Source organism: Chelmon rostratus, chromosome 9, assembly GCF_017976325.1.
Source record: "Chelmon rostratus isolate fCheRos1 chromosome 9, fCheRos1.pri, whole genome shotgun sequence".
NCBI lineage: Eukaryota > Metazoa > Chordata > Actinopteri > Chaetodontiformes > Chaetodontidae > Chelmon > Chelmon rostratus.
In genome coordinates, this window is record NC_055666.1 from 11,232,533 (window position 1) to 11,245,829 (window position 13,297).

The window sequence follows — 13,297 nt, forward strand, 5'->3', positions numbered from 1 at the left end:
GCCTCTCAAGATGGAACTCATTTAGATTGCATGAAGATTACAGCCAATTTTGCAGCGTATTGTGAAACTTGCAGTCACAGTAAAAGCCACATTTTAATAAAGACAAAGGCCTCACTCAAAGAACATCGTTTGTTCTTGTCAGTACTCGTGCCAGCGGAGTCCGATCTGAAAGAGAAGTTTTAACCTTTTTAAATCAATACCACCCGCTACACAAACACAAGAGACAGACAAATGGGTTTAGACAGAAAATGAAACATTTTAATCCATCAATCAACTCCATTTACAAAAGTATATCCCATTTTATATACAATATGTACATAGACGTATAAACAACTATCATTTTTCCACATGATTCATTCACACGGTAACTAAACAATAGCACTGTAACAAAACATATCACTGATATTCTGCAGGGATGCTGTAGTGCAAATGTGCGCAAAATATATAGTGCTGTTGCTCCGTGAATACCTTATAACTCCAGTTTTAATAGATTTTTCTCAGCTTTGCATAGATACCTTTATACTCGCTTTGAACATGTATACGGTCTTTAGATTGTTTTCTTAACCCAGGGGCGTATGGAGCTTTAAACCACTTACTCATAACTGTTAGTGTAATTAAATTAATTAAAAACTATAAAAACTGCAAATACAACATTTTGAATAGCTGGTGTTTTTGGAGATTCAAGATTATCATTCAACAGCACTTAAAAATATGTAAATATTAAGTATATGTCAGCGCAGTGTCCTTCCTTGTTATAAAGAGAGATGCCGTCTGTGTTGACACAAAATGGTGACTATAAATAGAAACTTTTGTTTGATGAGGACGCTCGGCTCATCGAGGCTGATCTCTTTGCACAGAATCAATGTGAGGGGGAAGTACATCCGTCTATATTGTCCTTTTTAATACAGGGCTGTGAAAGTGGACCAGAGTCACCCGGGGGACTCCCTCGACTTTAATGAGCCAGAGGGTTTAGGTTTCCTCTAAACAGGATCAAGACTTGGGCTAGAAGTTGCTTCCTACTGATTCGACCATTGCGAGCGACTTCTCATTTCTGCATGAGGGCCGGTGGTGTCGTGCAGTTATCAGTTCTGTCCAGCAGATGGAGCCTCTCCAAGTCTGACACTTCCCAGGAAGGTGGTGTGGTTGGTCATACTGATGAGTGTGTCCTCATACACTATGCGTATGGAGATCCTCTGGCCGGCGCGCAGCAGGCTCACCCCAGCCGTGTAGCAGGTGTTGAACTTGCGCTGGCCCGTCTCGATGCTGCAGGTGCAGCGGAGGAACGGGTTTGAGTCCACCATCACCTCATAGCTGGCAATGTCGGTGAAGTTGAGGTAGTACACCTGGTGGAGAGGGGAGACATAAAATTCACAAAAGACTGAGAGGGGTAGTCAAAACAAGTCCACATGATATTTAAGAGCTTATTTAAAGCTGAAACAGCTGGAATATGTGAGTAGCCAACAAGGCTTTGAGTTATAGACATTCACATTTAGCCACAGTGAGAGGCGAAAGAAATACGTCTGCTAATATAACTCAAACATTTATGGAGAAGCAAAGCAAGCAGGTTTTTAAGATTAACTACAGAAGTGCCAGTTCTTTTGACTCTAAACTGTAAATTATAAGAGTTACGTCAAGGACCGTACTCACTTCTACCTGACTATATATGAAGTAGACACCGTCCAGCAGCACCTCTAGCTCTCCAGAGCGAGAGTGCATTTTGAACACACGGTGGTGGATGGACACCATCTTCCAGTTCCTAAGGATGCCTTCAGACAGATCTAAACATGTCACAACAAACAAGCAAACAAGAGGCAAACAGTCAACATAAACAGAATATAAACCTGCTAATGATGCTTCCGCTCCTTTTACACTGACAAAGTGATGCAGGACAACCTGAATCAGCTAGCATGCAAGGCTTCTGCTCTTGACCTGAGTTAACACGGGTCTGACTTACAATATAAGCCTATGACTGCATACTAATCCTATAATAGCTATGGGATTACTTCAGGGTTACGATAATCTTACAGTAAATATTGGTAGCAACCTTGCCCTCTAAACCATAAAATCTTGCTTGTGTTAACTTTCCGTAAAGTGACCAAATAAAGAAAAGGATATCTTAAAAAGAAAAAAAAAATCACAATCTCTTGTTTAAACATTTTTAATCAAGCGAATGTCGACAGTTTACAGTGCTTCTGTTTATTCTGGTGTAAGGCTGTGGCTTGGCAGGGATGTGTTCAGCAGAACAGTTGCAGACTCGGGTCTTTGTCAAAGGACACTGACGGGGATTAAGCGTGTTTATTGTTTTGTGTCGAACACAGTGGCGCAACTACGAGTAAAAGCAGACAGAAGACCCACCTTCTCTCACTTGGATGGTCGTCTCCTGCCCTTGCAGATGAACCACTGCAGGCTGGAAAGCAAAAAGATCTCTGGTGACTAATCTGGATACACGGTAAAACAAGAGAACAGCTGTCTCATCAGGGATTTTGTACGGGATAAAATGTAATTCCCGATACGTGACATACTCTACCTGGAATTCCTTTGTTTTCGTCTTATCTGGAACTCCTGCAACAATAAGAGAGAGACGTGATAAACGGGCCTTCAACACGGCTGAGGAACAAAGAAGAGACGATGATTCAAACAAAACAAACAGCGACATAGTTTTAAGATAGATCACTGCTATCCCACACTATGTTTGACATCCTGCATCAGAAACTCGCGCTGTGAAGGCAATGAGTTCATCAATTTTGTCAACTTGAGCCCTCTTCTAGTGTGGGAACGGGTGTACCGGCAGGAAAATACTGTAATCTAAGAACAAATCTCTCAACTTGTGGGTGTTTCCAAGTCCTCTGGCCTGAGTCTTGGCTATCTCAGCGTGCTATCGTGTCCTGGCTATTTTAAGTTTTATACCTGCTGGACCTTGAGTGCCCGGAGGTCCCTGTGGCCCGGGGGGTCCAGGGGGTCCAGCAGGCCCCACGGCGTTGCTTCCTGGAATGCCGGGGATTCCAGGGATGCCCGGTGGCCCCTGTGGGCCCGGGGGACCAGGGGGGCCAGGGGGGCCCGGCACTGACCTTTTTTTCCCTGCAAAGAGAGAAAGCAAAATGGTTGGCGAGCTTAAAAACTGAGCAGGCTAATCTTTTGACAGTCAAGTGAATTTTATTTATATAGCCTGAAATCCCAAATTTCCCTCCAAGAGCTTTACAGTCTGTACAGCATCTGCATGGACTATAACGCCAAGAGGCAGGAATAACGTCCCTGACGGACAGAGTCAAATAGCTTGTCATTCACGCCAAGCCGGCGCGGTTGTTGGATTCTGGACGACATGTCAAGGAGTAGGCAGCAGGTAGCAGGCTGAATTATGTATTACCTTTTCTCTTCTCTTTCCTTTTTTCCTTCCCAGTCGATTCTGTAAGAAACAAAAACAGTGTGATTAAGCTTGAAATGGTCCCCCGAACAATTATCATCTCGGATAACATCTCGAGTATCCAGCTTATTCCGTGTCGGTATCGCGAACAGGCTAAAATAACAGATTCAGATGTTCGGCACTGAACACTGGAGTGGAGGTATGTCAGTCTGTGGTATCTTATAGTGTAGTAATTTGTAAGTGTGGTTTCACCTCCTCTGTATGAACAAGTGCCTTAAGCATTCACAGGCAGTGGAACTGGAGAAGATCATTAGAGAGATACTTTATCCTGCCAAAATCCTTTTCTTTGAATTAAGCCCAGATGGAGAATGCAGATGAAAGTGTGTCTACATGTGTGTGTGTGCACGCATGTGTTTGTGTGAGCGTGTCTCCCCTTTACAACCATGTGCGTGTGTGTGTGTGTGTGTGTGTGTGTGTTGGTGGGGCATCTATGTCAGCTCTTGAAAGACAAAATGCACTTAGTGTGCATCTGTGTGTGTGTGTGTGCAGCTGAAGAATCCTTTTCAAAAAGCCGTCTCGCTGCTCTTGTGTTTACCATGTCATTACAACTACAAAGGCCATTTAACCTTAAAACCTCACAGTTTGAGTCCCCCTCAAACATATGGCCAGTGTTTCTCCTCTGGCTAAATGACTGGATGCATCCGCATAGATTTCTCTTAACGAGCAGCCCTATCTGGAATCTGGTGCCCGTTAGGAGTGCCCAGAACGCACACATATGCACACACGTGCAAACACAGGACACACACACACACACACACACAGAAAAACACACATCTAAGGCTGAGATTACAAAAGCCTTTGTCTGTGCGCTGAGAGCAGAGGAGAGACCTGGGAATGATTAGTGTTTAGAGGCTCGGGACTTTACTGATTTATGTAGAAAGTCTCAAAGGTGAGTTTTTTCTTCTAATTTAAACACAATCACTAAACTTCCCCCCAAGTATTCAGTGTCACGCCACAGACATTGGAATGCCTTGTGATCATGCTGCACTTGTTGCTCTCAGACATGGAACTTCAAAGGCTTCGCTTTTTTATTTGCATAGCTCACATTCTAAACAACAACTACAAAAGCAAATTCAGACATATCGGCCATGTGGCTGTCTGCGGAGCTATCGATTACGATAAATCAATCCGCTGGAATTAATGAAAACCATCAAAGCCTCAGATGACAACCTCTTTCAGTCTTGGCCACCTGGTTCCTTAAATTGACAGCATGTCCTACAAAGGAGAACATTTTTTGATCTCATTTTGTGATGGTTCAGACCTGACCGTTAGCGCAGCTGGACTCCAACATGCAGATCTGCTTTAGCTGACTGATTCCAAAGATATTTCGGGGACCTGATATTATTTTGAGACGGGGGAAATCAACACGGGCTTCGCTGTCTGTTTCAAATTGGTGAAACCCTCCCAAACTCCTTGTTGTCCTTGTTTGCTGTCCAAGTAATAATCAATCCCATTCCGTTTAATCTCTTGCTCTATAAACTCGGCAACATGATGTGGTGGAGCTGCTTTGTTAAGTAAGCACAAAGCAGTAAAAAATCAATTCCCCAAAAAGTGAGAAGCCATTAACAAACTGTTTTCGAAATTTAAGAGCCTTAAGCCCACCAAAAGCCTGTTATTTACACTGTACTGAATCCCCTCCAAACAAACAAGAGTTACAGAAACCATTGCTCAAAAGCCGACCAGGCTGTTGCCAAGCACATATCCAGTAAGTGGACCGATGCAGGTGCACCACAGAGCAATGGTTCGTGGGGGCTTTCTTGTCGTTAAATGTGCTGAACTTGGAGTATGAGCCTGAAACATACGGAAGGGGAGACCTGGGAGGCAATAAAGCTGAAATGTCAGCATTCATACAGCATTAATGACAAAAGACACAGTAGACATAAATGATAAATCCAAAAAAACAAAAACAACCCATGCCTGGTTCTGGCTGCTTGCCGGGACTCCTTTTCGCTCGCTGAGTTATGCCCCTGTTATCCTCTGTGGCGTGGAAGTCGCTATTTCTGTGCAGTAACTTCTCCTGGTGGAAAACAAAAGGAAATATTAATGAGTGCTGGAAAATTCACAAAGCAGAAAATTCAAGAGGGCCACTGGCTTCACAGACAGAGCCTCTCCTCAGAATATTAATACCAGCCAACATCGCCTCATATTAACTCCGCGAAGCAAACAAAAGGGATGAGTGATACAAGGTTTTGAGAGCGAAACCCATGTTACAAGTGTCCTTTCTATTCTTGGGGTATAATGTTTGCACAAAGACAACTTGGGGCATTTGAAAAGATGGGAGACTCTGTCAGCCAGCACATTCATTTGTGGCCAACTCATTGTCTGTCCCATTGGGGCTGTAACCTATCCTGTAACCCAAGTCACTTTTGTCTGCGTCTCTGCCGTTTGAGACAGTCACCTGGACATGGCTGCTCTAAAATTCACCTTTTTATACAAAAGGAGGACATGAATTGCGGTTAATCTGAGAGCAATACCCATTCATGTGGCACCTGGTCCCAGCCCTATTCAGAGGTAGCACGAATAAACTAAAAAAAAAAAAAAAATTGAGTCAAAGAAAAGGATCTGATGTAGCTGCTCTGAGCTCATCCCTAAAAACAGGAAACGCCATGTTTCAGTGGTGGGTCGTTTCCCATGGGGGAGTGAGTGGCGGGACAAACCGCATGCCTGCGTTCTTATGTGACTGGCTCTGGTCGACCTACATTCACATGAACTCTGTAGGACGTGCTGACCTGACTGTAGCACGCTCAAGACGTGACCGGCCCTGACGACAACAACAACAAGAAAAAAAATAGAGAAACGGGGGTTTCGTGCTAAGGTTTAAAAACGCAGATTGTTCAAAGTCGCCTTCAGTTAGATCAGCCAGTTTGTGATCACATCTTTGGAGGGCTCCCAGAATCCGATAGACAAAGGAACTCTGGCACTGGAAACACAACAAGACCACCCAAAGCCTCCCTTTCGTCGAGGCCCGAAATATACGAGAGCGCTCTCGGTCACACTTTGGAGTGTCGGCATAAATAATGTTGAGAGTGCGAGACAAAGGCTCTGAACGGCTGAGGACAGACGGCCAGGCAACTTGCACTTGTGCTGGACATCTGCTTGGAGTTTGGATAACAGACATCTCCAAAGCAGTGACACGTGCGGCACCTTAGCGAGGATCAAAAGATAATAAATAATGATGTATCAGTTCTTCTCGCTGGAATGAGTCAGACAAGCTTACCGACAGGCACTCTGACCTCTCTTTTTCAACGTGGGGCCTACCATCCCAGCAGGGCACGAGCCGACATACTCCATGTTTCCATCTGTGACGCTCAAGCAAGCACAGTTGTTTAACCCCCCCTCCCGGCGGCGGGAACTCTCCTTGTCCTGAAAGTAGCGTGAACTCCCCGTGCCTCTTTGTGTGGTTTTCAAGCAGAGCCACCGAAAGACCATAAGAAGGCAGACGAGAAAAGTTATGTTTCGAGTTTCTTCTATACCTCGTCTCAGATGTGGGAACCCCCTCCTGTGGTGAGGGATGAACTGTATCATGTCAAACACCACCCGCCGGCTGTGTTGGGCGAGCTCAAAGTAGTTAAAGTCTACATCCCTGACCAGCTGCCAGCCATGTCTGACCTTATAAGCACGGGAATTCCAGCCTGATGGAGGAGTATGTGTTGGAACGGTTTATCGGCACACAGACCTCCAGATGTTCCCGCGAGCAGCGACGCTTGCTGTTCATTTGGCGCGCAGGTGTCTCCACATCTCCTCTCCAGCTGTTGGCATATAAGGGGCTTTTACCTCTCAAAGGATTCTGGGTGTATGTTCAGGCATATGGCATTACACTTTCCTCTGTTCTGACAGCCAAACATGATTCAACAGCCAGTTTCTGGCCCGAGATTAAGCTCCAGCAGAACGACAAAAAACAAACAAGCAATCTGCGAGGCTACTACCAGATTGGTGCGGCGTGTGTTGTTGATGAAGGCAACAAAGTGATTGGGGGGGGTGGGGAGGGAGAAGAAGAAAAAGTTATGCCATTATACGACTATGAGAAATGGTTTTGCGCCCTTGTTTGCTTCATTTCACTTCATTACAACATTTACGGCCTTCATACCCTTCAAAGGCACGCAGAGTTACAGTAAATCAGGATGACAACGTGTTGGTATGTATGCCAAGTGCCAACTATTGAGTAAACCATTCTTTTTCAGCACAAGGGAAAAAATGCTATTAATTAGAGGGCTTTCAAATCTTCAAAGCGTGGGGGGTGCTGTTGAGCGCAGAGGACGCGATTCCCCGTTGCTCCGTGAGGATATGACTAAAATTCAGTCACCCCAGGGATGTGTAATTTTGTGATCACAAGGCTTCTTTTTGCCCTATTAACACTTACTATTACGACGCTTGTATCTCAACCCATTTCTACACTTACACTACTGAAATTCTCTGACACGCAGAGCTTTTCAGGCTGTTTATAAAAATAAAAAGCTACAGCTCGAATCTTTTTTTTTTTTGTTGCCCAGCGCTGTTTCCTAGCTCACATATTTCCACAAATACAGACATTCTGGCTGCAGCAACGCCTCTAAATCTTGGACTCGCACAGACAATTAGTCACTAAATTGCGGTTGAGGTTGTGAGGATTGAGGAGGTGAAACTCGGGGCTGGTGGCCGTGGGTGCCAGATGCAGACTAGGTGTCCATCTCTGCTGTACAGGCATTGCTGCATTGAACAGCTGGCTTGCTGCGGAGAACCGAAGGTCCATAATACTCCTGGATGGAACGCTGACAGTGTGTTTTCTGCTTAGAACTCAGACAGAAAGGAGTGTCCTGACCTCAGCCAAAATCAGACCCTGCTCTCTGGAATGCCATGTGTTTTAAACCATAACTTGGATAATTTAATAACAGCATCCATAGATTATCATCTAAAAAAGCTGTGGAGCTCAACCTAAGGGAAATGTTGCCTGTCAGCAGCCAATCACATTTCAGATTGTTGCAACACTGCTGGCAAAGTGACTCCTAGCTGAATGCTGTGAATGCCTGGAGAATTTATTATTTTGGTAGATGTTTGTGACTCTGGACTTAATCTTTACTGGGCGTCAACGCCATCCGTCTGTCAAGACAAGTCAGTCTTCTATGGAAAAGCTTTGCAGCCTCGTATCTCTGATGTTTCAACCTCCTTTGCTTTGTGCTTTTATGGCACTTGTGTCCGCGCTGATTAATCCCTGATATGTGGGCTATCTGTACATATGATACTCCTGTTTTAACTAATCACGCACTGGTCACAATTAAAGTCGATGTGGTTGACAGCCCACCCTGGAGCCCCCAGAGCTTGTATTCTGCTGAGGACTTTGTGTCCCATCAAACTGACTTTTTTAATAGCCGTTAACTAGACTCCAGATGTTTCAGCATCTGTTCTCTGCAAGACTTTGAAGGCACACATCAGAGGAGAAAATTATTTCATAAAACGGTTATAAGAAAAATGTTAGGCAAGAATAAAACGCTATCTGAGCTAACACAATTAAATATTCCATGGACTGACTTTTACTGCGTTTCGCACGCCGAGGTCGGGTGAGCGAGGGTCAGGCTGACTGTGAGCGACACTTGCTCTTACTCAGTAATGCTCTGCACCGTGCTCGCGCCTCAGAGCCACACACACCTGGGAGGGGCTTTTTACTGTTGGGAACTGCGCAGATCTGCTGGGCAGCTGGGATTTACTGCCTTGCTCAAGGGCATACCAACTGTGACTGTTGAGGGGGAAGACTGTTTGTTCACTTCCCAGGCCCGGATCATAAATGACCACATCATCTGCTCTCATTAAGAAGCAACTAGATGGATCTGGAAAAAGTGTGAGATGTTAAGTGGTGTGTCATTTTTGAGCTCATGCCAGAAATGTCTGTTTTTCCTGATGCTTTTATGGTATATTTTCCTGTTACAGGGAGAATCACCGCTAGGAAAGTCTCTGAAGATCTAGAAACCTTTGAAGTGTCAAGTTTCGACTGCAAAACTATATTGTTTCTGTTGCTGTACTCACATCTGAGGAAACATGTAAAATAAAATGTTTCAGACATCCTGACTGTGTTACGTTGGTAAACATTTGACTTGATAAGCTTTTGCTGTCACTCTTTGCCTCGCATCACCCCACAACCCCGGCTCCAAGCAGTCCCCCCTCTGTTCAGAGAGAGAATATGAAAGCTGATCAGAGACCTGTAACGCTGCAGCTTGAATAGCCCAGATCTTTATCTACAGCCACAATCACTTTTTCCAGATCAGGTGTGCATCTATAAATTCTGCCAATTTTCAGCCCAAAATGCCTGGCCTTAATAGGCCCGCTTGAGTTTTATTTTTCCCCAGTGAAAGACATGTAAAACAAGTGATGGGTGGTGGCTGAAGCACAGCTAAAATACGATCAAACCTAAAAATGGATTAAATCAAAGTATAACACTCACATTAACATTTAGAAAGCAGCTTTGCTTCTGCGCACGAGCACTTGCTGTAGAGAAGACATTTCCCCCCAATTACCCTCCTTGATATCATGATCTCAACCGAGCAAAAGTTCTCTTTCCATTCAGTTTGACTCGACTAAACAAGAGAATTATGCCAAAAAGCGTCCACCGTGTGCACAGTTCACTGAGGTTCACCCATGTTCGCCACTGATCAGCCGAGTTGAAAACTATGTGACACTCTCAGCGCACTAAACCTGGCGTGCAAAGCTGTTATTGCGTGAGAAGCCGCAACAATTTCTTAAAATACATCCCAACCTGACCAGAGGTTACACCCTGATACAGCGGTGCTATTTGATGGCCGTGGCTCTGCGTGTCTTTCAGATGTAGGTCCATGTGGTATGTAGGTTTGGCCCTAAACCTGATTGTTTCTGATTTTCTTTGTTTTCAACGATGTTATGTTACACTTGTCTGTATACCTGCACATCACATCGAATTTCACTGATGCTCCTGAAGCTCCTTTGATGATGACTTGTGTGAAAAATCCAATAAACAATTTTTAGCTCTACGAAAAAAGAGCCTTCAAAGGAAATGCTTGAAAAGCTAACAAGTGCGGCCGCTGCGTCCAAATGCCACATGCTCCTGTTTCTCCAACTATGTAAACTGTGGGATGTGTAATCAGAGTTGTTTAATGCAGACATCTGGCAAGGACAGCATCACAGCGCTGTTAAATATTTACAGCTGGGCCACAGTCTTTCACCTCATGAAGCGTCACCATCTGGGTTGAATACCAGGCCCATCTCACTCGGCTCTAACCAGGGAAACCAAACTAAAATAAGCTTAGCAAAGGACTAAATGAATAGGCTGGGCTTCCCACTTGTGAAAGGAAAATGTCACAGATCAAACACCAATGCCAGCCATTGATCTCGATAATCTTTCCTACAGAGAAATAAATGCCTCCGTCCCGAATAGCAGGAATTCCTCCGGGTCGCTGTCAAGTCGACGGCTCCGTGTCCGGCCAATGCCGCACACAGAGGATCGTTTTCTCTGAAAAAAAGGTTACACAACTGGTGACATATGAGCTAATTGAGCGAGCAATGCAAAGTTGAGACCTACACTTGGTCCCTTTGTACTGATGAAATTAGGGAGTGTGTGGAGGTGGTGGTGGTGGTGGTGGTGGGGTTGGGGGGGGCTGTTGCCAAAGCCACAGACAACACAATGAACATTCAATCAGGCCGCTGCCAGAAAAGAAAACACATGTGAGACGAGACTGGCTCGGCTCCAAGTACCAACTGCCCCATCTAAGTCCTGATGAATTTACATCAGCCCCTGGGCTTTGCACCTGCTGGTGATCCAGTTAATTTTCCGTCCACCTGCTCCAGCACACTGACTGACCCCCGTCTCTGTGAATCCAGCTGGGCACGCTGCCTAACTTTGGAGCAGCAACCTCTGTCTGTTTGGGGGGGAGCTCTGGAAACAAGACAAATTGAGTTAAATGTGGTTTGATTAAGGGAGGGGGGATAAAAAGCTACTTCAGAGGTAAAAGAGTTAATTTCCATAAGCTGCCTCTTGTTTGTGCACCATACCTCTCTACCTTCCTTGACATGCCTCCCTGGATGTGTTTACCTGAACAGGAGACTTTGGCCAGGTGACAGACTTGAAGCTTACACCTTTGTGCATCTTTCTCCAGGAGGCTGAATCACGCACACCACACGGGAGCGCAAACTCAAAACATATTTGTCTGGAAACTGAGCTGGCAAAACTTCGTGACAGGCTACTGTAAAATAAGTTGCCCAGAAACATGCCATGACAGAGCACGGGCGCAAAACCTGACACCGTGATCCGGGAACAGGAGGACTGAGCGGAGGTGAATGAACACGAACAACCTCCGTGTGAGGAATGAAAACAATGTCGTGTTGAATGAGCTGCTGCGGCTCTTCATTTAGCTATTTTTTTTATTATTATTTCGGATGTTTTTACCTCATGACCCTCTCCTCCTCCTCCTCCTCCTCCGCCGCCGCCGCGGCCGCTGCCGGAGTCCAGTCGCGGGTGGCCGGTCGAGAGCAGCGCCGCCGGGTCAGCCAGGTCACTCCCCGCGAGTGTCAACATGGAGTCCCGCTTCTGGTGGATAATTTCCCTTTTGACTTCGGAGCGCAGGTCCAAATAGCAGACGAGGGTGACAGCGTGCAGGCACAGCGACAGCAGGAATAATCCCAGGAAGACGACACTGCCGCTCCGACTCCTGCACTTCTTGCTGCACGTGCAGGGAGCAGCTCTGGGCATCACTTTGTCCGGGAAATCCTCCGCGGGTGAACCACCGCATGCCATTATCGGACAGAGCGCGAGTCAGATGCTCTTTATCTCGGCATAATCGTCTCGTTGGTCTCGCGCGGGCCGCGGCTATTCATTAACGTGGAGGCTCATAGGTGCAGCTGCGGCAGGTCGGCGCAAACTTCTTCGAGTATCTGTAGTAACAATGGAGACCCGCCCACCTCTCCTGCGATTGGTCCAGGACGGTTACGAACCCAGGCAATCCGGGCCAGAGGTTGGAGGGCTGGATGCGCCAGGTGCGGTAGCGCAGCGACACCTACAGGACAAGCCGAGCAGCTGCAGCGCCTTCGAGGGCACGATGATGAGATGATGTGAGAACATTTCTCTTTTCATAGCTGTTTGTTGTTCACAGCGTCGTGTGATTATTGCTGAGCACTTCGAGGCAGGAAAACACCTTTCGTGACCTTCCTCAGTGATTTATTTTCTCTTACGTGAGTGTGAATGGGAAGGGGTGGTCACTGATGTAATGTATATTGTTTATGTGTGTGTTTTTCTTGTGTTTTAGGCTGCGGACAAGCCATTTTTCACTGGTGTACTTTGTTTGGCACTTTGTTTTGTTATGTGGGTGGCACATGGAGTGGTGGTCCTGTGTGAGGAATTGATTCAAAACCCTGGTAAATATGGCTCAGTGTTGTTATTGAAAAAGGACAAGCGGTTGATGATTTCATCATATCATCAAAGAGTGGAAAAGTATTGCAAATTATGTCCTTAAACAGACTACACATTACACAATTATATTTAATTACATCTGGACCCTGTCAGACTGAGCCGTATGATAGCAGGCCTGGAAGAGAGTCAGTGTCACAGTGAGGTCAGCACCGCTCTGTGTACAACACCATCAAATACTCTAAACACGTGTCACTCAGATGGACTCGGGGAATAGTTTGACATTTATGTTTCCAAAAAGCCAGCTGAGGACAACGCTCTAACGAGATTGAATGTGGCACTGCGGTTTCTACATTTTCGACATCCAAAGCAAACCCTACTTTTTGTTCCTCTCAGATGTCGACACTTTGATCTCTGAAGCAAGGAACCAGAGGTAGTCTGTGGACCGGCCCGTCCTTGAGCCGTGAGATGATGAAACCAGTGCACTGAGCGGGGCTGAAACTTGGGGGCTTGATGGATCACCGGCTTAGATT

General features: G+C 45.7%; 1 protein-coding gene across 2 annotated transcripts; it reads right to left on the minus strand.

Annotated features, from left to right (window-relative positions):
* Positions 1-269: 269 nt before the first annotated feature.
* On the minus strand, positions 270-12,247 carry eda (ectodysplasin A). Of its 2 annotated transcripts, none has more exons than XM_041944452.1 (8): positions 11,808-12,247; positions 5,339-5,438; positions 3,365-3,403; positions 2,908-3,078; positions 2,528-2,562; positions 2,356-2,407; positions 1,654-1,778; positions 270-1,343 (listed from the first exon to the last, which is right to left on the minus strand). In XM_041944452.1, exons 1-8 carry the CDS (start codon positions 12,153-12,155, stop codon positions 1,083-1,085), a joined length of 1,131 nt encoding a protein of 376 aa, XP_041800386.1. In that variant the 5' UTR covers positions 12,156-12,247; the 3' UTR covers positions 270-1,082. The 2 variants fall into 2 exon arrangements, with proteins under 2 accessions (XP_041800386.1, XP_041800385.1); XM_041944451.1 differs by having other exon boundaries at positions 1,648-1,778.
* Positions 12,248-13,297: the final 1,050 nt, after the last annotated feature.

Coding starts and splice junctions, on each gene's coding strand:
- eda (XM_041944451.1), bottom strand. CDS start 12,155: ATGGCATGCGGTGGTTCACCCGCGGAGGATTTCCCGGACAAAGTGATG. Junction 5,439..11,807: donor GAGGAGGAGAGGGTCATGAG/GTAAAAACATCC, acceptor GTTTTCCACCAG/GAGAAGTTACTGCACAGAAA. Junction 1,779..2,355: donor GACCATCCAAGTGAGAGAAG/GTGGGTCTTCTG, acceptor TGACATGTTTAG/ATCTGTCTGAAGGCATCCTT.